General features: G+C 50.4%; 1 protein-coding gene across 4 annotated transcripts in view; it reads left to right on the forward strand.

Moving 5' to 3' along the window:
* Positions 1 to 4,994: 4,994 nt before the first annotated feature.
* The window catches only part of LOC146196567 (transducin beta-like protein 2), a 262,041-nt gene continuing 242,907 nt past the window's right edge, over positions 4,995 to 24,128 (forward strand). Inside the window, exons 1-3 of one of the 4 annotated variants that reach the window (XM_084598314.1) lie at positions 5,234 to 5,418; positions 8,681 to 8,872; positions 11,110 to 12,717. In XM_084598314.1, the coding sequence (XP_084454440.1) occupies positions 5,280 to 5,418; positions 8,681 to 8,872; positions 11,110 to 12,155 (1,377 nt within the window). In that variant the 5' untranslated portion in view covers positions 5,234 to 5,279 and the 3' untranslated portion in view covers positions 12,156 to 12,717. Of the gene's footprint in view, positions 5,419 to 6,555; positions 6,712 to 7,428; positions 7,821 to 8,680; positions 8,873 to 11,109; positions 12,718 to 24,128 lie in introns of those variants that run through there. The other 3 variants (XM_084598316.1, XM_084598317.1, XM_084598315.1) reach the window with 3 other exon arrangements.

Here is a 24,128-nt window from a genome sequence, read left to right on the forward strand (position 1 = left end):
TTCATATTATTCTTTCTAGACTTCAAAATCTCGCAACAGCTGTTTGCTAGCCGTCGTCATCCTACCTTGCCGTCATCCTTGGCTCTGATGAGTCGCTAGTTAAGTTTAGTTTCGTATGAGACAAATTAAGATGATAACAAAAGGCATGAAAGATGCATTTCTCAGCAGTCGACGGTATAATCTGCATAAATTGACCTATTCGTCACCTAGCAAAGCGCTCCAGCAACAATGCCACGTTGTTCGTTTGGTGCAACCGCATTCCGAAGGCGAGACGCGGACAACTAAGGAAAATGTTTGCATTTTTGAGATTAGTGAAAGTATCCACGGCTTCGAGGAGAAAATTGAGCCAAATACCTGTAGCTGCCAACTGAGAAATGGCTTTTCTCGCTGACGCTCGGTCACCTGAGAATCTAGAATTGGAAACTTAAGGGGGAAAAAAAATAAAAACGTGACGAAAGTGAGCGCTGACGTTCGCGCGTTTCAGATAAAGTTACAACTCTTGCAGCGCAGCACGAGCGAATAAGCCGGACCGCTTTCCAGCTCGTCTCAAATCGCTATAGCACATAGAGCACGTTTCCCAAGAAGCTGATGATGTTTCTCCAAATTTGATCCGCAATCTCGAATAGGACATTGAAATTTGGTTCTAGTGCTTCAGCAGGCTTTCCAAACGTTTTTAAATTTTGCAATTACCCTTTGTTGTACGAGTCGACGATGCAGAGCCCGAGTTGCAAATGGTGCTGTTTGAACTTTAAATCACCTCATTACGGGTTCGAAGGCATATGTGTCCTGGAGTTCTGTTCTATGAGCAAATTATTTCCAAATATGCGGCACCATGCGACAAGAATCATTGCTGCGTTCGGGAGCGGACATTTATGCGAGTACCTCATCTCGGCGCAAGGCATAATGCCAAACACTGGTTCCGTTGCCACTGCGGCTTTAAACCTGAAACCTTGCAGCATACTTAGAACTTAACAATGTTAATTCCTGAAATTCAAAAATGAGGTCTATTCTTGACCACGACAGTTGTCTTCGTTATTTCTTTTAATTAACACGCTGCACTCTTTACGAAAAAAAAAAAAGAAATCTTCAATGGCAATGTCCCTCTGAGCTCTTGCTTGCGAGAGGCGAAATTTTCTCGGCCACCACTTTTGAGACACCTGGGCTAAAAGGACTCAAAGCTAAGTTTGGCTTCGCTTGGCTTCTCTTTGTCAAGGTTGTCCGCTTTTGTCGAATAGCCTAAACGTTCTATGTTGGTTGGTGTTTGAAGAAAAAGAGGGAAAAAAACATCGTTGCGCGTCAGCAGGGTGTACTGGACCTTTTTCTAGGGTGCCTCGATACCAGCGCCGCCGTTACATCGAGGCACCCTACCTTTTTCCGGTAGCGCACCCCTCTCGCGGCCGTCAGGCGAAGTACGATTGACGGGACGGGTTACGTGGAATTAGTGCACAAATTCATTCTTAGTAATGGGGTGAGCTCATTTTCCAGACAGTATAGTGCTGGGCTGGTCTCGCCTAGCCTGTGCAGACACGCGTGAGTCATTTATGAGCATACCTTAACTATTGACACACAGCTCCACTCCCTGTTAAATCATGACAATGACAACAGGAAGCTGGCGAACCTGGCGGCAAGCTGGAGGAGGCGGAGACGATACAAAGCGTCCATTCGGAAGACCCAGCTTGTGCAGCAGTTCGTCGCGTGGATGAAGGGGGGGTACGTCGTTTCATGGAAAAGCACGTGCAGCGAAATCCTCCCTTTATTTTCGCTGAGGGGGCTTCGCGCATGCGCAGTAGCGCTACTTGAAAAATGTCCAGTGGACACGTAAATATACGTCTAAAATATACTCTCTGCTCCTCAATTCTTGGTCGATCTTCCTGGTTAGGTGGGTATGCACGCCGTCTGTTTTATTTGGTGGGGGGGTCAGCAACAACAGTGTGTACTGCTTAGTCCTCCCGCGCGCTTTGCCACGCTTTCATTCCCTGCATGGAGCGGCGGGAGAGGTTTCCGGATTATGGGATGACCCTTTTTTAAAATGACACACGTAACGACGCAGATGGGCACCTGTCTGTTTTGTCCCTTCATTTCATAGCCTGTTACTATGTAGCGATTATAATGCGTATGCAACGGTTGCACAAGGCAGAGGAAGTGGCTATTGCACTGGCCATTAGGCAAGGAAGAGAAACGGGAGAGAGCCTGACGATACTGTCAGACTCTCAATCCGCGTGCAGAAATTTTCAGCGGGGTAAATTATCTAAGGTAGCGCACCAAATCCTTTTTTCCACAAGCGAGCCAACAAAACAATACACTCAAACACTAGTGTGGATTCCGGGGCATGCAGGGATCACGGGGAATTCGTACGCAGACAGGGTAGCACGAGGACATGCAACCTACCGTGCGCCCAACAGTCTCGCGACAGAGGACCTGATTCCGCTTGACCCTGACTACACCACAATACTACAACACTACAGAGGCTTGCGGAAAGTATATCCGGAGCCGCATAAAAAGCTCAGCAACGAGGAGGCCACAGATTTGAGGCGGCTACAGACTGGCACCTTCATTAATTTACACATATTACACATGATGCATCCCACGACATTCAGAGACGAGTGCCCGTGGTGCGGGAAGACCCCTACCCTGTACCACATAACATGGGAATGCAGCTCACATCAACTACAAAAAATTGAAAACCCAAATGAAAGACAGTGGGAGGCTTTGCTGGCCAGCTCTGACCCGGAGGCTCAGCTCTACCTGGTCACAAGAGCTCGCAAACTGGCGAAAGCCAGTGGTGCCCTGGACTGGGGGCGCCAACCACTCGTCAGCCTCGGTTGAAGAGGCGAAGAAAAAGATCCCAGAGCCGTTAATAAAGTTCACTCACTCACTCACTCACGGTTGCACATGACCATATCTGTTAAGTTTTATCCCCCTTGACGCTTTCTGGTAAGTATGAAAAACAATCCTGTACCCAATAGGTCATCGTGACGCCAAATTATTGGCGTCAGCAAAAGCCACTGATAAGCTTTGAAAAAAGAACAGGTTTATATGGGGACATTAAAATGTCAATAATTTGATTTCTTACCGATCTTGGTGCGCGTCATTACCTGCAACACTCGCGTAAATAGACGTATTTAAGTGCGCAGATGTCTAACATCCGCTTGTGTGGAGAAATAACTTCATCGGGCGAAGCTCCGCGGGCTCCTGGCTCTGTACCAGACGCACGTTTTCTGACAACGCACTTCTTTGCAAAGACGTATGTTGTTATTTGCTCATCGCTTCAACCATATAGCACTCATTACATTATTTTTTTCCTATGGGGACAAGGCCGTACGCACAAAGAGACACAAAGCGCGTTAAAATTTCTTTAAAGAGAATGTTGTTGTCCTTTGAACACCCCAGTGTTGAAGGTTTTGCAGCAATGTTTTTATCGCTGTACCGGCCAGAGTCACGCGATTCAGATTGTTTCAGAATAATACGGCCTGTGTTATGGCTACAGGTAAAGCGCCTGGCTATCTCAAGAGGCGTTACGCGTTACCGTACTGGATTGTAACCATAGTTAGCAAAAGTGTAGAGAGAGTGCGGTCGGCGTTTCTACTAATTAATACATTGACTCCACAATTTTTTTCCACACGGTTCAGTTATTTTTAAGTGGCTGTAATAATAATAATAATAATAATAATAATAATAATAATAATAATAATAATAATAATAATAATAATAATTGGTTCACAGGAAGGGAAAGGCGCAGTATCTGTCACACTTGTTTTTGTGGACACCTGGACCGCGCCGTACGGGAAGGAAGGAAGGTGGGAGTGAATGAGAAGCCGTAGAAGAGGGCTACTGAGTAATTTCGACCACCTGGGGATCTTTAACGTGCGCTGACATCGCGCATTTTCATTATTCTAGTTCACTATAGTCTTGGGACTGGACTTATCGCAACTGTCCGCAACATTGTTTCGGTGCTCTTGCTGCTGTGGTCAAGGAATGCATAGTGGGAACACTGCAGTCTGAAAATTGGAGTTTTGCAAGCAGACACCGTTGAGGTCGTTTGCGTAGCATTCAGAAGCAAAACAGTAATATCACTGCGCCTATATGACTTGTTCCCTAATGGTTATTGTGGCCGATTGGCAGCCCTCAGACTTTACCTATACATGCACACTCCTCATCAGTTCCCCGAATAACCCAGTCAATAAGCGCAATGTTTCATTCCTTCGCAAAAAGTCAGTTCTCGGCGTTGCGCTATCCGCATACATTGCATTCAAAAAATATCGGGGCATTGAAGGGAGAGAAAAATGAAGTGTGCGGGGATTAAACTTATTTGAGCGAATATTTACCGGAGCTCTTCGAATCGGAATTATATATTGCTGCTACCTTTCCCGGCATTTGGAAACGGCCTTTTGTCGATACAGGTGACTCTTATCTAAAGGCATGTCGGTTTGAACATTTCAATCTGTTGTGTTCCTACTTGCTGAACGCTCCGAAAGGGACCGCTAAAGCAGAGATAGCGTTGTGTGGTGCACCAAACTTTTGCTCCCGACTGTACATGGAGGACTATGCAACGATTTTCGTTGCCCGATTCGTCACTGTTATAGAGCGCACCGAAGATTTGTTCCTGTCGCTTGCTATTTTTGACAGGTAAATTTGTGAACTGGGGCAGTGTAGTGCCTGTATTCTAGCGGTATGCCGTTTATATATTTTTTTTTCTTCAGAATTTCCCCCATGGCTGATGTGTACTTGTGGGAAGCAAAAGTTTGCCGAAAGAACGCAATTAAAAGCATCTGTCGCACTTCTCGGAAAGCGAAGGAGAGCAGTTGTGTGTTAAGGGGAAAAAAAAAAAAAAAGCGGCAGCTGACGACAAGCTAGACAAGCTCACCACGGGGCGGGGGTTTTGCCATTGAGCGATTGGACATACGTCACGGCATTTGAGTTACGTGTACATTCACAGCCGGCATGAGGCTCCGCGCTGCCTATATATTCTTCCGCGTTGCCTGCCTGCAATGTCTCTCCTTAAAAACCGTAACGAGCTTGATATGAGGTTCCGACCGCGGTGGCGCGATAGCCCAGCTTTCCACGTGTTGAATGCGCACTCCTTGCTCTCGGAGTCGGAAAGCAGCGCGAAACGAAATGGAGTACTAGCCACACTGGGCAACACGACGCGAGCGCCATCTGCGCAAGGCCAGCGCACCGGTTGTTGTATCGCAGGTTGTATCTTTTGGCGCGTTGCAGCGGTGTCATCATCTAGTGGCTTGTGTACTACGGAGAGTGCTGTGGCACATGGGAGCAGCAGCATGGCTGACGAACTAGTGTTTATAACTGGCAGCTCGCCTATGATAGTGCTTTCCGCCGTCCTCGGCGTCCTAATTCTCCTGGTCATTCTTGTGGCCGGCCAGAAGAAGGAAGATGCAAAGAAGGAGCCTTCCGAAACGAGTGAGTATCAGTGCATCATGTGCGGTGGCTCTTACGGTGCTTGCCCAGCGTGTGAGTGCGGATCAATGCATAACGCTGAGCCGCCGATTCCGCGTTTTTCTTGTCTACATAATGCTTGCACATTGTTTAACCGCATCGCTGTTCGCTTACCTGCGAATTTTAACGCCGCGCCTGTTAGCGTTCTTCCCAGAGGTGTTCGATTTCACGTGGCGGCCCCTCATGGTCTAGCCGCGTGCGCACTCAAAAGTAATGTCGTGATCGTTGAGGCTTTGGAACTTTATTTCTTCAGAACTCGTCGCGGAGAGAAGAAGAGGTGGAAGAATTCGACACACAACGCATTTATGGGTGTGCTGGCTCGCGTGTTTGCAGTTTGCCACAGACATTGGCACCTGGCTTTCGATCGCCCGTCTATTTTCTTTTTCGTCCTCTCCCCGCACCTCTACAACCGCCGCCGCCACCACCGCCGATCGAAACGGAGCGCAACCGAAGGGCGCTTCGTGTGGTTGGAAAAGGCACTGTGTGTTCTTGCACTTTGAAATATGTACGCACCGCACTCCTCTTAGAGTACAGCATGCTTGCAAGGATGCTACTGAGCTACTTCTTTTTTTTTTTTTTTTTTCTTGTTCTGGTCCGTTGATTCGGCCGGTCCAGTCCGCTAGCAGCGGTCTCCGCTTGCTTTAGTTGCGTGTGTTTTGGACAAGGCGTCCTGAGCGAGCACGCTGTTCACCGGGTGGGCACAAGCGCGCACTGGAAGGGTAGAGAGTAAAACAGAAACGACGTCGAGTTTAGAAAAATAAAGTAAAAGCGAACGGGGAATGCCTGGAAGCGTCAATGAACCGGGAGGGTTCTTGAATGCTCTGCAATCGTCGACGAGAAAGACAGTTTTTTTCGCGAACGCCGGTCAGCACCCGCCCGGCGTCGAGCTGGGAGCTGTGGAGGCGGTGCTTCGAAGCGAAGGAGGAAAAGAGAGACGGCGGGATTTCCGTGCAGTGACCGCGGCGGCACGGTGGCGATGGCTGCCTGCCACGGGCCTCCTCTTGCCCTCTCCTTTCTGTCGGTATTACCCGCCTCTCCTCGGAGAATGCGTCATCCGAGTGAAACAACGTTCACGATTTATTAGGAAACTTAAGCAATGACGCTCGCCGCAATCGCGTTGGTGGGCAAGGGGGTGCTCGCCGTGTTTGCGCTGCCGTCGTCTGCTTTATTCGCTCGCTAGCTTTCGCGGTGGCAGATGAATCGTTCACCGCCGACCGTGCGGCATCGTTCGCCAGGAACAGCTTCGTCGTACGAAAGGCAAGGCACCGCTCTATCCTCATGCTCCAAACCGAGTCTTCTACCTCGCTGCACATCTCCGTCGTTTTCAGTGGACAAAATTGGGAGGGGAGGCTAAGTGATTACGGCTACGCGATTTGACCTAACCCGGTTTCAGGGAAGGCCGTGGATTGGGGTCAGTGTCAGTCCGGCAGGCATATGGGAGATCCTGCTTGTTTAGTTCGCTCGTAGATAGCAAGCAAGAGACAAGAAAATACCACACGAGATGAGCCCTCTCTCCGTGCTTCGCCTTCTCTTGAAACATGCGCTTCGGGCCAGCCGCCTGCTTTGCTTTCTACTGACCTGAAGGCCCCCTTTCTGGCTGTCGTCTAGCCGCGTGCTGGTGAAGTTGCTCTTTCGTAAACTCCTTTTGCTACCCCGTGCTCGTTTTCTTTTTTTTTTTTTTCTTTTTTTTTTTCTTTACGCTTATACGAACGCCCCGGCCAGCTCTCTCTGGAGCGAGCAGCTGAGAACCCATGAGTTGAGCGCTGGCGTTGTGTGACCGCGCGCGCGCAACGCGGAGTAGCAGGCCACCAGCGTACTACATACTTCGGACGCGCGAAGCGAGGTTATTCGGCTCGTTGCCTCCTCTTCCCCGGGATGAGATAGATACAGTCGTGACGAAAAATGTCCCCCTGAAAGAGCGAAGGAAAAAAGAAAAGCAGAAATGGGGGGGGGGGGGGGGGGGGAAGCGGCTGTTGATAGAACGATAAGCGTTTCTGCAGACGCGGAGGCTGCCTTTTGTTTGGCGCGTGAGCATGGTTACAATCGCCACCGCGTGCTGCAGGACACGTCAGCAGTGCCTTGATTTCCCTGTCGGTGTCGAAAACTCATCCCGCTTGGGTTGTGACTCATGATTTTTTTTTTTATTTATACAAAACAAGTTCGTTCTTGAAATCAGCTGCGCTGTCCGATAAAATTGACCTCGGGTCTAGGAATTGTGAACTTTGGCTGGCCCACCTGTGTCTATCGCGTGCGTCTGTTGTGGTGACGGCAGTGTATCACTTCGGCCTTCAGCCGCGAGGACATAGCCTAGGATTTTCAGCTATGAAGCGGTGCCTTCGTTGATGGAAACAGAGCTTCGAGTATCTGTGGGTGCAGTACAACAAAGCTATACCTTTTCAGAAAGCAGTGCCCTGTTTGTTTAATCCTAATGGGACTGGCACGCAGCACACTTTGTTATATTTTGCAAACAGTGTATATCTTCTGTGTCGACAGTAGATTGTACTACAAAGTGTGGCATATACAGTGGCTGTTTGGCGGGGAACTTGGAACCGTTTCTTCTAGTTTGTTAACTCTTGCTTGCTAATTAGAAAGTCCCAACCTTCGTGTCTGCTGTTCTTTTTTGGTGCGAGGAAGGTTCATTTTGGGTCATTTTTTGACAAATTCCCTGTGTTCATTACGCTGTTCTCCTGAAGACCATTAGCGATATAAGCTGCCGAACATTTTGTTAAGCTGAACATGTCGCGAGATTCTTAGAAAGCTCTAGAAGATTAAATGTCACCAGGCAGTGCATTATTGGCCTGATCAGCAGCTTTCTTTGACATTTAAAAATTTCGTCAGTCTCTTGTTCTCGTTTTTGAAGCACGCGAGGGAAAGCAACAGGTGTTAAATGTCTTGCATGAAAACTTAGTGATGTGCACTGGTATCTGTTGTTTGGGTCAAGGCAATATCTTTGAGCACTAGATCATTTTTATCATTGTCTTGCTCTCTGGCGCCCTAGTTTTTGTGGCAGTGCTCTCTAAAGGACAAATTGGAATGGAAATGTTGACAGTGTGCCATGCAGTGCAGCAGTCCCGTATCAATAAGCTTCGCTGATGTCAGGCATATATAAGAATTGTGCGATTTTACTCCCCCACGTGATCGTAGCGTTCCAGCCCTGTTACTATCATGCTGTCGAGGATGGACATTCCTGGCGACATTCAACATCTTTGACGTGCTTGCCTTGCAGCCAAGGAAAAGAACACTGCGCAGAAGGAGGTGCGAGCAGTGCCCAAGAAGAAGAAAGTTCAAGAGAAGAAACGGGATTTAAAAAGCCAGTACTTACACCCGTGGCTAATGACCACATTAAAAGGACACAGCGGCAACATCCTGGACCTGGACTTTAATGGCAACGGGAAGTACTTGGCGACTTCAGCTGATGGTAAGTTTAAAATTTTTCCCAGCAGGCGTGTCCGACAGTTTTTTTTTTCTTCTTTTTCGCCCCTTATTTTTTTATACGTGAAACTTTACAGAGTAGAGACACCAAATATTGTGCATAGAAAACAGCACGGGAGATGTATAGAAGGTGCGTGCCATAATGAACCAATTCTTTTGAACGCCTTGTGCTGACATGGACAGATGTCGCGTTTGAGTACACTGTTGCAGTACGGTATAATTTTATTTACCAGGAAGTGCACTTTGTCATATTTCCTCAGCTGGATACAATTCTTCCTCTTGGTACCTTCCATTTAATTTTAGCATGCTTTTCCACCAGAAATTTCCACTGAGGAAAGCACTGTACTTTAGAAATTTACTTGAGAGATGTTGCCTGGCACTACGATATCCTGTGGTGCCTGTGGTCATGAAGTTATTGGCAACTTGTTTATTCTTCTTCAGAGTTCATTTTTTTGTGTCCAGACAATATTTAAATAAAGCAACTCTCAAAGCAAGCAGATAATTTTTATTTCAGCATAGAGTGTAAATAGCCTTTGGAATAGGAAGGAGCATCTGTTATTCATATGAGTGGACATAGTTTGAGCCTCCAGGAGGGGCACAAAATTTTAGCATAATTTTTAATTCAGTTAAGCTTTGTCTTTGATGTAAAGTAATGTGAAGCAAAATGGACTAACTGAATTCTTTTGAGGCCTTGTTCCTTTTCTCTTTTGAGAAACTGACAGGAGGTGCCCTGCACCTCTTTTTAGTATCCACTAATGTATTATACATAAGCCGGGTGCTGAAACTTGCATGCCGTGCTGCATCAGTGTACTTTGCCTACAAACCATTGAAACTTTTCGTAGTGTTTGCAATAGAAGTCTTGCTATCAAACTCTGCGATTGCTATCTTTTGAGCAGTAAGACGAAATACTTTGGCATTTACATTGCGATGCTCTCTATCATTACCATAGTGTCGTTGTAAGGAGATCGTGCGGGATCAGTCTAGTTGCGCTTTCTTTCTCAAATGACAAGTTTTGGGATCACTGCCTTGCTTAAGAATTTCAAAGCTTGATGCTCACAGTCATATTTTAAGTATAGATTTCATGGAGTATCGACCTTTTCACAATTGCCCAAAGGGCGCTGCCAAATTGGAGACTGGGCTGTGCTCGTAACACAGGAAAAAGCTATGGATTCTCCCCCCTACGCCTGCTTCACAGCCCAGTCAAACCGGTTTCTCATAGGGTCGTGAAAAGGTTTATATATGACAGGTAACAGGTTTATGAGATACACTGTTGCATTGCAATAGGTCATTTGTAAAGATAACAAGAAGCGTGCACCACAAATCACTTTTGTATAGTTTTCTTCCAGTGCTGTTATGAAGAACGCTCAGTTACAGCAAGCAAACAGAATGAGATAATTGGACCAATTTCAAACCTTATACTGTAGGGCCCCAAATACTTTCAACTGTGCAGACATGCCCTGTTTATCTGTTTTTCTAAATGTGTTTCTGCACTACATGTAATCATCAAATATCCTAGTTTGGAATTGGAAATTAAATGGTATTCCACATGCCTGTAAAACACATAAGAATGTGACAGTTAGCTTCTATATTTTATGGACCGCATATTTACAAGTTTGGTGTGTGTGCCTGATTCACTGTCTTCTGATACTTGATTGCATAGCCCCACTTAGGGCTCTCTAGTTCTCTCTCTGTGGAGGAGGGGAAGAGCAGTATTATGTGGGGAAACCTACCCTATGTTCCACCCTTTTTTGTCAGGAGATTAAGGAAACACCTGTGTGAGCATGCTTTTCCCACACCTCCTGCGATTGGTAGTTTCTATGCATTTGAACCATTTCACTCTTCCATTCACTGCCTAATGCTGCGTGCGTGTGTGTGTGTGCGAGGGCAATGATATCCCAGTGTGCATGTGGCCGGTGACTGGTTTTGTGTGCGATCTGTGTGTGGCAAAAGCTGCCAGGGTTGCGGAAGGTATGTGCAAGTCGCTTCGTTTACCCGGCCCAGAAATGCGGTGCTTGCTTTTTTTCCCCCTTCCGGTGCTGGCATCGGGTACTGTCTATCCGTGCTGTCCTGGACCGGCTCTTCACCGGTGTAGAAAAGCACAGTTCCTCCTCTTAAAAGACACTTTATCCCCACGCTCAGTGAGAGAGAGAGAGAGAGTCGGAAGGGGCCAGAGAGAGAAAGTGGCGCCCGACTGTATTGTATTGTCTCCCTTCCCTCCCGGAGGTCGCTGTCCGCAGCGAGCCGCCAGCTGGCAGAAGGCCTCGGCGCCCGTCCGCTCGCCGACCGCGCCCCGGGGTCCCCCGAGCCCGCTGGAAGGCACCTGGCGCCTGCCGCTGTGCGCCGACGACCTGTACCACCAGCTGCTGCGCTACAGGCTGACCCCTCAGGAACTGTACCGCTGCGGCTACCCGCGCCCGTGCCCCGACGAGCCGGGCCGCGCCGTGTGGTTTCAAGCTGATGGCGCGTCGGCCGACTCGAGCCGCAAGACCTGCTGCCGCTGCGGTTCTTCGTTTGTCATCACGCCGGGCGGCGAGTACTACGCCAACGACGAGTGCATCTACCACACGGGTCGCCGCGGCATGGCCGAGTTCTCGTGCTGCGGCGCTACGGCCGAAGAGCCGGGCTGCCAGCGCTCCGAGTACCACGTGTGCGCCCAGGGTGCGCGGGGCGAGCGCGACGCGCCAGCCCGGGGCTTCGTGCGCACGCGTCCCCGCCACGGCGTCGCCGGCGGAGTGTTTGCGCTCGACTGCGAGATGTGCTTCACCATCCGCGGCCTCGAGGTGTCCAAGGTGAGCGTGGTGGGCGCCAACGGAGCGACCGTGTACGACTCGTACGTGAGGCCCGGCAGCCCCGTGCTGGACTACAACACGGCCTTCAGCGGCGTCACCGCCGACCACCTGCGCAATGTGCGAACCACGCTTCAGGATGTGCAGGCGGTGCTGCTGCGCCTCTTCACCGCCTCCACGGTGCTTGTGGGCCACGGCCTGGAGAACGACCTGCGCGGCCTCAAGATCTTGCACGATACCGTCGTGGACACGGCCGTCGTGTTCCCCCACCACCGGGGGCTGCCGTTCCGCCGGTCGCTGCGCTCGCTGGTCGGCGCCTATCTGAACCGCGAGGTGCAGGTGGACGGCGTGCGGGGACACGACAGCGTCGAGGACGCCCGCGCCTGCATGGAGCTCATCCTCTGGAAGGCGGCGCGCGATCAGAAACTGCGCGAACGCAGGAATCGCGGTGTCGGCGGCCGACTCTTGCAGCCGTCGCTCTGATTAGCGGGACGCGGCAGCCGCGTCTTTTCCCTGTTCTGCTGCGCGAGTGTGAGTGAGAAAGTGTGGTGCGGAGGATAGAGAACCGCGACGACCCTCGTGCGCCGGCTCAGTCCTTGCTTTCTCTCTGGAAGATGAAATAGATTTGTGCTGCTCGTCGGCGACCAACGCACACTGCCACCGCCCGCTCCGAAACGAACGATGATCCTCCTCGGCGTCCCGCCGTTGCCGCGCCGCGTGCGCGGGTTGTCTTTTTGCGCACGCGACCCGCGTCCCGGCTGGTCCTGTGCTGCTGTGAGCGTGCCGCTGAAGGACTTTGGACTTGAGGAGCGGAGCTACCCAAACCACGGTTGTGAAAAACGTGTATTTTTTTTATTATTATTCCCCGGGGGACTCTGTGCCTCAGTGTGGGTGGACTTTCAGAATGATGCCACTGGCCCTTCTGCTTGGATACCCTTTGCTTTTATTCTTGCGCAAAAAGAAAAAAAAAATGTTTCGGAGTATATCCGATTGTGGGAAGAAACGAGGAAAGACGTAGTTACGAGAGGAAGCCAGGAAGAGCCAACAGGACCGCGCATCGACCATCATGTACAGTGTTTTATTTATTGTCACGTGCCCATCGTCATGCTGTTTTTCTACGAATGTGTGCGGCTGGGTCTCGTGCAGCTTGCGGATCTTAATTTATTGATATATGACCTTTTTGTATGAGGTTGTTTTTTTTTTACTGCCATTAAACGGAAGAGATGTTTCGGCAACGAACAAATCTTTTCCACAAGAATGAACCTTATTTCTCTCTCTCACTCTCTACCTTCGTCGTGTGTGCTCGTTTCGGGGTATAGCGACCGTGCACATACCTTCCCATCCCGGCAGCTTGTCCCACATAAGACCTACTACGTGCTGCTAGCCTTTCGTCGTCTGGCATCCGGCGTGACCTCTTTGGTGGGCAGGTAACCGTAGCATCTCATGGTACGCACACAGTGGCGTGCTCCGATCGGCAATCCTTGGTTTGCCAAGAAGCGCAAAGCCAACGAGAGCTATAGGTCTAAAATCGCACATTCACAAACTCCCCTTGATTCGCAGAGTAAAGTAACTTGGCTCTGAATCGCCGATTCGAATACGCCAGAAGTGCGCGCACCGTGCATCACTCGGTGCGTATGTGCTGTAATGACGTCGCGTGATCGCTGTCGGTGGTTGCTAAGAGCTTGTAGCAGTGTACTTGTATAACCACGAAAAACTATCGCCGCGGTTTGTATCGAGGCGTACGCGGCAGGCATGGCGCAGACACGTCCTCATATATCAGCGGGATCGCATATTGTGGGGACTACCCGTGGCCAGAAAGGCTTATTATATAAACCGGTTTTTTTGTTGGGATCGCATATTGTGGGGACTACCGGTAGCCACTAAGGCTATATAAACCTTCGGTTTTTCGTTAGGTTGGGCAAACCGCAGTAACGCATCGCCGGTACCTCTCATGATACTAGAAGCCGTTCGTGTGTTTGCCTCCAGGAGAATCACCAGTGACAGAAAAAAATCTAGAAGTTCTGGCTAGTGTGGCATGGTTCGGCAGCGATACAGAATGACTCCTTACAAGGTGCCGGCTAGACCGCTCATCCTTGATTAAAACAGCGCAGAGATGTGGACTGTAGTGTGCATATCCCCTCTTCTGTCTCCATCCCTTGCACTGTTTTAAAGGAGGAGAACGGCCGCGGAGTGAAAGTTGGAAGTCGATGCCCTCTGTGTGTAGTTCTTACGTGTCTTCTTGGCTGCTGCTCTTTCGCGGTTTACGAGTTTCGGTTGTTGTATGTCGAAGGTCGCGTGCTTGCATTCGGCTGCATCCCAATGTTTAAAGCATTTGCTCTTCACCAAAGCCCAGCACAAGGCTCGTGCTGGACCCAGATGGTGGCTGGCGAAAGGCAACAGCACTTTTCGTCGAGTAGAATTTTCAGGGAAATGAGGCTGACGATCTTATCCTCGGATATATTGAGCTGTCGATGGTTTCCGGTCAGCACTGGCGCGTCACAGAAACAGAGGACGCCGAGTAGCAGCTAGGCGGGGCGCGAAGACAGTTTGTAGAAGACATCCCGCGTGCTCTTATCTTGGTCAGTGCAGAAAAACAAGAAAAAAAAAAAAGACAGACGAGATTAACACGCGTGTTCGATGCTAGTTTTGTCTCAGAGTCCCTTTTCTTGTCACTTATTTGCCTGGACTTCGCATTGATATTTGTCGCCAACGGGGCCTTTTGCTACGCACTGTCTTCGCCGCTCTGTGTATTACTACCTGCTGGGCTGATCCCTACAGCCAGAGGCGTCGCGCTTTCCGCCTGGTTCGAGATTTGGTTTCCGCTTTCGCCGGTCATGTATACACCCGAAATAGAAGGAAGAAAACCAAAGCGTTACCGTTTCTTCCGATCTCGTCGGATGTGGCTACAGGATAACACAATGTCCGTCTTCACGCGCGCGCTGCTTTTTACGACCCAGGAAGGCCACGGCGGCCGCTCGCTTCTAATCAGCTGCGCTCTCTGCAACGCTAATCGTCATCTGTTCGCGCTTTTCCTCATGCTGCGGGCGGCTCGCGTGGCTCTTTAATCTTCCGCATTGTCTGACGTCCACGGGCCTTGCCCCTTCCCCCAAATCTTGGCACACGCCGAGTGCACATTTCCTGCCCGGAAAATTCGCCGCGTGTGACGTCGTGAAGAAGTGCTCGCGAAGCGCTCGGCGACTGCACGAAAGCTTTCTCGCGGCCTTGCGTCACGGGGGCCGGATGTCAAGGCAGCCCCCGAGTGACCGTCATGTTCACCGGCCTTTGCAGGAGCTCGGCCTTTATCATTAGCGGGCGAGCTAGGGATAAAGGTTTGGCGCCATTATAGTTAAGAGAAGCGCGTATAGAAGGAACGATTACAGCGGGCGAAGGACCCGCGATCACTTCTTGCTGCTGCGTTTTTGTCCCATTTCATCCCGCTTTGCTTTTTCGATGTATTCTCTCTGCCATGTCTATGAATGGCGCTCTCCAGAGAGTATTTTGGCGTTGGAGAGAGCAGACTGCGGTCGGATTTAATTAAGGAAATGGCAAATCTTCCTTAACCGAGGTCCTCTCACCAATGACGTCAGTCTATTACCATGACGGAGTCGTCAATCGCCATTGCTCCCGCTCACGTCGCGTCGCCAGATTGACCTGTACCGCGGTTAGCATTATTTTCTGCCGGAATAGTTGGTTTGTAGTGTTATAGTTTTAAAAAGAAAAAAATAATATGCGCGATAAAAGGTTGGAGCTACGAGAAAAGCACGAACGCATGGAAGTCTTCCAACTCTATTTGGAAGTCGGAAGGGAATAAAGAATAGGAAGTGTGCGCTGTGCGTCATGAGTTTTTCTCATCACTCCATCCTCGTATTTTTTCGCGTTCTTCATCATTGTTCAGCAGGCCTGATTTGAGGGGAATTTGCCGCTTTGATCTCGATTCGCAATCGACTGTGGTAGCGCATGCTTCATGCCAGTGGTGGGAAGATTTGGTGCAAGCAAGTATTCGCGGAGTGCACTGCAAGTATTGCAAGAGTAGCCGCTATGGACTGAATCCAGAGGTCATGAGGCCTTGTGTCTCGCACTCTTGTTCACGAGACAAGCTGGGAGCACGCTACCGAAGGTACTATGGACCAAAGAAGAGCAGATGTCCAATAAAAGGTAGGGCCGACAAACTAGGGCGTCTGCATACCAGACGACGAAATTGGCCTTATGGGGACGAAGGCGGTGTAAATGCGTACCGGGAACGTGATAAGGTCGACCAGACATGACGAGGGATTACGACTAGGACAAAGAGGAGGACTTGTCAGGAGCGCCGACGTTGGCATAATTTTTACCCCAGGCGCGGGTACAAAAATGCCGCTCGAACGGTGCACGAGGGAAAACGGGAGGGGTTGACACGGAGATAACAAACGACACACCGTAGAAGTTTCACGATCGGACATGTACCGTCTTTACGAAAATCATATATATAGCCAGGCTGCAGTGGCGCTATCATGCAAACCCTGAACCTCTAAATTTGTAAATTTAAGGTGACCACATGTCCGTAACTTTTGAGACGTCTTTACGACCTTGAAGGGCCACATAATTTGAAAGTTCTCACAATCCCCAGGGGTGTTACAAAATATAAGAAGCCCGGGAGACCTTGTTGCGAAGTGCAGACCCTTCGATCCAGCGAAGCACCATCTGGCGGAAGAGGCCACAAGAAGCCAAGGGCTGCCTGCCCAGGCCTACGCGCCGGGAGCGGTAAGAAGGAGCCCTTTTTCCGATGGAAATAAAGGTTATACAATTAGGCAAATGGAAGGCTTTACGGGCTCCATAGTACGAGTGAGAATCAAAGCATGAAGCCCTTTTACTTTTGATTAAGACGGCCCACAGTGCTGTCCGTCCTGTAGCATTGGATATCGAATGCCGATTTCCTTATATCGCGAACAACGCAAATGACGAACAGCTTTCTCCTGTAACGTTGGCTTCGGCACATTGCGAATGCATTACGCATTGAGAGGACTCATACCCAGGAATTTAGTACATTTGCTGGGAAAAAGGTTTTGGGTGTAATTTTTTTCACATATTATCTCGGCTGGCCTTCTTTCAAAAACGCGTCCCATTGGCTACCTGCAGCAGGCTGACTTATTTGTTGTAAGTGCTGGAGAAACTTTAGAGGCTAATTTGAGCTACACATCGGAAACTTAGACCGTTCCGATCGACGTGCGCATAACAGCATCTTGTAATACCCCAGAGTTGTCTCGCTTATAAGAGGCTCCAGAATCCTGGACCTTTTCTCGACTGACTCAAGGCAGTGCGGCACGCGCCACCATTTTCGCCGTGATGCCACGCAGACCAGTTGCAAGACCTACAAGCCAGGTTCTCTGCGAGGCAGAAATTCATGCGCAATGGCGGAAAGACCTGACTTGAATAGAATAATTAGGTACAGCGCATGCATCTACGACAGCCCACGAAGCTTCGAATGTAGTCCCTGACGCAGCGGCCATTGTGCGAGAGCAGATTCTCGGACGTTCTTGACGTGGAAATAAAGGGGGGAGCTCTGCTACCCTGGCGCGGAGGACAGGAGTTTTGTAATAGGGGGGGGGGGGGGGGGGGGGGGCAACCGTTTAGGGGTGTAGGGTAATAGTATGGCGGCAATGCACACAAGCAGAATGCTGCCGCGAATGGGCGAGGGGTGCGGTAATTACCCTGCCCGTCAGGTGATGTACCAGTGCTGCTCGCAACTATTACCCCAAAGTAAGCCTATGCCGCCATAGTGCAGGAATTTCTGACTTGCTGCACGCGCTCTTCCGGGAAACTGCGCCCCTGGCTTCATGAACGCTATGAACTGCTGGGCTAGCATCTTCTGGGCCTTCGGTATGGACGCATTATATTGTCCCCACCTCAACAGCCTCAAGCTTGCCTCAACAGAGAAGACAGGACCATGCAGGCTCGCCAGATTTCTGTTGTCATTGTCATGGCTTAATGGAGGAAGGGGTGGGGGGGGGGGGGGGGGGGGGGGGGGGGGGGGGGGGGTCGAGTGTCAAGGTATGTTCACAGATGACTCATACTTCTCTAATGCTAGGCGAGACCAGCCCTGCACTCAACTACTGTTTCAAAATAAACCACCCCGCTACTATACTTCGTCTCAGAAGATGTTTGCAGCACTGCGAACGAAAGGCAGAGGCACCCCGGTCCAATCAGGATCGCGCGCACTACAATAGGCAATTGTGCTCCTAGGCGCCGCTCGCCCCCCAAATTGGCGGGGGTGACAGTAGGAGCACAATTCTCTATTATAGTGCGCAGGGGCGAGAGGCACTTAGGAGCACAATGGCAAGGGGAACTGCATTTTGGAAACTGTGTAAGGACACGCGAGCAAGGGGCATTTGTACGAACCAGACAAGGAACAAGACGTGGACTTCAGGCGGAGTCAACGTTTAGGGTTATAAAAAGGTAGAAAATCTCGTAGCTCAGTCCACGGAACACACTAATCGTCATTGTCGCTAACTTGAAACTGACAATTCGCTGCGTGACGGAACTCCTTTGTTATGGATATCGTCAAGGACGGGAAGCTGACAATCTTATCACCTTATTTGTTGGCGCAGGCTGCTGTTCTAAGAAATTTTATCTGGCTCCTCTAGGAGAACTTTTTCACGGCAGGCTTTTGTTGCGTTGTTGTCCTTGTCAACGTTTACGTGCGCGGTGCCTGCGCGGTGCCTCACTCAGTGTTCATTCAGTGACACTGACGGCATTTATTATTGTGGTACGACCTCTCTTTACTGGGATAGTATCAACAGCAGTCTGACAATGTATCACTGACTCGTGTCTTTCTTCGGGGATATGACGACTAAGGCGTGTGAGGGCCTTTGTTTCGTTGGCATGTCTATAACGATTGACAGAAGCAGGGTGACACCCAATTAATCCGCACCCCCCCCCCCCCCCCCCTCTCTATAGTTTCCCTCCTAGAGAGCCTTGGTTAGTACCAGAGGAGGAGGAATAAACAAATTTGTAGCACCGGCTCGAGAAATAGGACCAGGTGGTCTTGATGCCGAAAGCCCAGTGTGTGTGTGTGTGTGTGTGCGTGTGTGTGTGTGTGTGTGTGTGTGTGTGTGTGTGTGTGTGTGTGTGTGTGTGTGTGTGTGTGTGTGTGTGTGTGTGTGTGTGTGTGTGTGTGTGTGTGTGTGTGTGTGTGTGTGTGTGTGTGTGTGTGTGTGTGTGTGTGTGTGTGTGTGTGTGTGTGTGTGTGTGTGTGTGTGTGTTAATAAACCCCGTCTCCCTCGCACTCTTCGTTTTTCAGAGTCCCCGAGTGCTTGCTCGCGCACGGTCGGTACGCGTAGAGAGTGACACTGACGGAAGCGGGTCACATTTTCGTATTTTTTTTCCGTGATAGATTCCTTCGCACTGTTAGTAGAGAAAGCTGTACTGCAGAGCCTCGAGGCTAACGTATAGCGCAACCTTGCAATTGGCGGCGTACCTTGATGTGTCGTCAACAAGAGAGACAGAGAAAAGAACACGAAGTTAAAGCTATATAGAATTACTGCTTTCCCTGTCGTAGAGGAGAAAGTGCGAAAATGGCAGACACGCTGAAGGCAAGGAAAATGGGGGAAGCATGAAGAAAGGTGCGAAGCCCCGAGCTGTGGGAGGCCAAACGTTGCGACATTCGCTTAGGGACGCGCAGCGAAGAGCCCTTGAGGAGCGCATGCCTGAGCGAGGGCCTTCGGGTGTGCATTGTCTTTCGTGCAAAACGGAGTGAAGGCCCTGCGCGAGTTGTACTTTCATTTCGTTTTGTTCTTTTGTTGTTTTTGTCTGGTTTTTCTTGTCCGACAGTATATTGCAGCCAGACTGAAGAAACACAGAACGGCGTTCAAGGCTCACAGTGTAGGGGGGCACGTGAGTCTGGCGTAAAAGTTCACAGCGGGAGCACTGGCGACACAATGGGTTGCAAATACGGGCTGCTTATAAAACTCTCACCCCGCTGGCACGTGTACTGACACTCGACGACAAATCTGGGAGCTTTCCTTTTTTTTATATGCTCTGCATTTACAGGGCTAGCCATTACCATATCCCAGTGGGATATTCAACATAGCCTGTATAAAAACGGTCACATTAGTCGTAGAAAATGTGCCTGTTTCGTATGTGCCCTCTTCATTATATGTTCGGTTCTTCCACACCGTCGCGTGGCGAAATGTAATTTCTTATGAATGCGTTAATAGGAAATTGTTGGTATATGAACTGTGCATACATCAGTGACTGTTGTATAGTTTGCTGCAATGCGGGGTCAAGAAACGGCTTTGGATCTTCCTAGCGAACGTGCAAGGGACGATCGCGCGTGGAACTGGTGGCGATATGGGGACGTTTAGCGGAGAGGAACTGTGATGGAACCAGTCCCTTAAGCCTGAATGCACCAGCTCGCGATTTAGTGATGACATGATATTATATTATATATGATATGCGGTATGCCATATGCATTTATTATTATTTTTTTTTTTACGTTTAAAAGCGATATGTGCCACTTCCGGACCTAGAACCCCAGTCGAAATGCAGCCACTGCGGCCGGGATTCGACTCCTGGACCAGAAGTTGAACGCCAAAGCCGGTGCATACCGCGGCGTGTTTTTCAGTCGATAAGCGCAAAAGAACACGAGGTGGAGGTGACACTCTCAAACCTGCTGCAGTCTCAGTGCTATACTGTTGATCGCCTAGCGCACCACCTTACTGCGACGTTCGCGACGAATTCGCAGCGATTTCGAGAGGACGTCACAGTTCGAACTCCCAAAAGTCGAACGGCTTGACGTCGAGCTGTCGCTCTAACGCCCCTCTCTGTATCTACTCCGGCTTCCCTTGCTAGTACTTCTTGACCCTCGGCGCCGTTGTCTCATCATCTCGGCGTAGCGAGCTATCGCGTCAGGGGCCCCTCATTGACGCCCGATTCTTGGCGCAGTTGCTACCTGAGTTGCTCGTTTTCTTGTCGGCGACAGCAAAAATTGTAGAGCGCACTTTGGACCACTAAATTGCGATTAGGCGAATGCCATTAGAGCGCGGTGGATCGTAGCCCTCCCTTACGGCACCTCTATCTCTCTCTCTTATTTCACTCCCACCTTCCTCCCTTCCTTTACGGCGTGGTGCATGTGTCCGCGGAGAGCCCCGCCGGGGTCGTGCAGTGATAAGACGCCCGATTACTGTGCCGGAGTACCCGGGTTCGAACCCGACCTATTTCCACTTTCACTCCCACCTTCCTCTCTCACCTTACGGCGCGGTTGAGGTGTCCACAGAAAGCAAGTGAGTCAGTTACCGCGCCTTTCCCTTCCTATAAATCAATTCATCGAACCCGACCTCGGCGGCTGCGTTTCGATGGAGGTGAAACGGAGGCGTCCGTGTGCTGTGCGGTGTCAGCGCACGTTAAAGATCCCCAGGTGGTCGAAATTACTCCACGGCCCTCCACTACGGTACAGTGGCACTACGGCTCCTCTTTCTCTCTTTCCACCTTCCTGCCTTCCCTTACGGCGCGGTTGAGGTGTCCACAGAAAACAAGTGAGGCCGTTACCGCGCCTCTCCCAATTCCTATAAATCAATCAATCAGTCCGCGGAGAATTGTGACAGACACTGTGCCTTTTCTATATCCTGAGAATCAATTTGAAATGCCGCTGATGCTTGCTGTACTAATGCCTCCTGGACATCTGGGTCTGCTTCTGTTTGCTTTTGTGGTGCGACGTTCGAGGAAGCGGCAAATGAAAGGCGCCGCGCGGGATCGGACGCCCGGCGGGTTCAGCTTCGTCTATGCATGAATCGTGTGGTGGCATCATGACCAGTCTTGACGGTACATGGCGTGTCCCTTGTATCATAGGCTGCCCTGATGGGGCTGGTGCAGGTGGGTCGCCGCTGCTTGCGGCGGGGGCTGGCGTGGCACTGAATTTTTATCTGTTGTAGGCCGTCATTGCACACGCCACCGCTGGTGGTGGACGACGGCTGTTGCTGCGGCACGCGTCTTTCTCTCCCTCTTCTTTTTCTTTCTTCTCTACTTTCTCTCTTCTGTCCGCACGAGGCAGCGGAGGTGGCTCAGCTACAGAGCCAGTAGCAGGCCCGTGCATTTTCTTTTCCTTATTCCTACAGCCACAACAACAACAACAACAACAACGAACACAACTAGCATTCCACTGAACGCATCAAAGTTCACCAGCGTTATATAATTCGTTTCAGGAAAGGAAAGGCGCTGTATCTGTCGCTCGCGGTATCCTCACGGTAGACAAGGGGAATTATGATGAACGTTTCACGATCCGAGGCTTGGCGTGACGCAGTTGGTAAAGCGTTCGCCTGGGGATCCAAGGGATGGAGGCTCTATTTCCGATGGAGACAAGTTTTATTTATTTATTGTTAACTATCTCCCTCGAAAGCATGACACCTTCCGCTGACAGCCTCTGCCGACAGCTCCTGCTGACAACGATGAGGCACAAAAGACTTTCGCCCTAAAATTCGTATTTTGCGCACTGCTACTGGCGACCCATCTCTTCCATGCATAGCAACGAGCGAACGACCGAGTAACGATACGGTCACGCCCTCACTCTGTGATGCCGGCGTAAAAACCTTTATTCGGATGTAGCGTTATAACAAGTCACGTGCCCCGGAGACACAAGTTGTTGAGCGCCTCTGGCAATAGGATAATGATGCTATAGATGTCGTGCGCCTGATGAATGGCGACGGGCGACGGCTGGGGCTTCTGGCCGAGGCGAGCCGCGATTAAATGCCGCCGGCTCGGCGTCCCCACGAGAGGAGCTCTTGGCGGAGGTCTGTGTATACGTCTCTCTGACGGGCGCGCGCCTTCACAAGCGCGTCATCGTCGTCGTCCTCGGGCGATGTGATAGGCAGCCGCTTCGAGAGCCCGTAGCAACAGCTTCGTCCTTCCCGCGTCTATTTCATCATGTGCGAGTCCTGTGAATAATAAAAAAAAAAAAAAAACGATTTAGAGCGGATGGTCTGCGGTCCCCTACATGACGCCTCAACTGACGCCCCATCTGACTGGTTGCTGTTGTGGCTTTAGGAAGAAAGAAAATTACCGACGATTACGTTACTTCCTAATGCGAAATTTGAGCGCAGCAAATAAGCTGTTTCACCTTTTCGATAGATTGAGGCAAAGAAATCGAGCAACACATGTATGCGCTATCACAGATTTTTTTTTTTATTTTTCACACGTATTCCTTTAACAAAGACTCCACTAACAGTTCTTGACAGTCATGAAGGAAGCTTTGTGGTCGGAGAAATAGACTGATATATGTTCGACTTGGTACACCAATGCTTGATTCTCAAAGACGAGATCTATACAAGTGCCTCGTGAGGTTGTCACAACCGTGGGACGCGTTACGAGCGAGAGGAACGGGATGTTCTCCCGCATAAGTGTGAAGAAATTCCTGTTTGTCTTTATGTCAACATTAAAGTCCCCCACTACTAACATCGGTGTCGGGTCGGGCGGTGCACATAAACAGATCCGCCGCCACCGATCTGGCTCTCTGATTGCCACCGCACAGGGGTTGCATTGGAGGAGGAGCGAAGAAAGGAATTAAGTTCGAGCCGGCGCTTTGACAACCGGAGACTCGCAGGAAGAGGGGGGAGGGGGGCGGCGTGTACACCCAGCGGCAAACGATGGGGGCAGAAGCGCGCGCAGCAAGCGGACAACGCGATAAAGGGAGGAGGGATGAGGTAGCGGCGACTGACTGATGCTGCTGACGCCGATAGTGAGTCAACCCCAGCTGCGGAGTTGGTTTCAGGGACAACGCCGCCGATGCCGACGCAAACAATATGATACCCTCGCTTCCGCAGCGCCAAGAACCAGGTCTAGCCGTGGGAAGGTGGTCACATATTCGTCGACGTGCCGGGGCCTACGTGAAATAACCGGCGCGTCGGCAACTGAAGAGCACCCTATCCGCCACACAGGAACAGGGGGGAAGGGGGGGGGGACCCTCCTCTCCTCTTTCTGCATGGCGGCGACGGTGTTCTATGCAGTCACGTTATCTTGACTCTCTAGCGGCGTCAGTGGCATCCAGCGGTATCAGTCGGTCGCTGCTAGCGCTGGGGGGATGAAAGGGGGGCGGAGCTGGTTACGAGGCCGACGCCGACGCGAAACCCAGGAACGGACGCCAAAGAGCTGCGCTCTAAAAAAGAAAAGAGTGGGATTTGCATTGTTCAGTTGCGACCGAGTGGCACTATAGGCCACGTTGCCTATATATATACATTGTCGAGATTATGCACATTTCGGATGCGTTGGTGGCGCCGGCAGCAACGGCGCGCGTGCACTTGCCCGTCTGCCGGGGATCTAATGCGAAATGTATTTTATGTCTGCCCCCTCCTTATTTATGTTGTACTTTTCATACATAACCATCTCTTTGCGTTGTAGACAGGTTCTCAATGTGCGGTCAATCACCGTCGTTGGTAGGGGTCATGTTTGCTAGAAATGCAACTCGATTATATGCTGAACCCCGGCCGGAGC

This window comes from Amblyomma maculatum, chromosome 3, assembly GCF_055883805.1.
Source record: "Amblyomma maculatum isolate TAMU_Amacu chromosome 3, ASM5588380v1, whole genome shotgun sequence".
Classification (NCBI taxonomy): Eukaryota; Metazoa; Arthropoda; class Arachnida; order Ixodida; family Ixodidae; genus Amblyomma; species Amblyomma maculatum.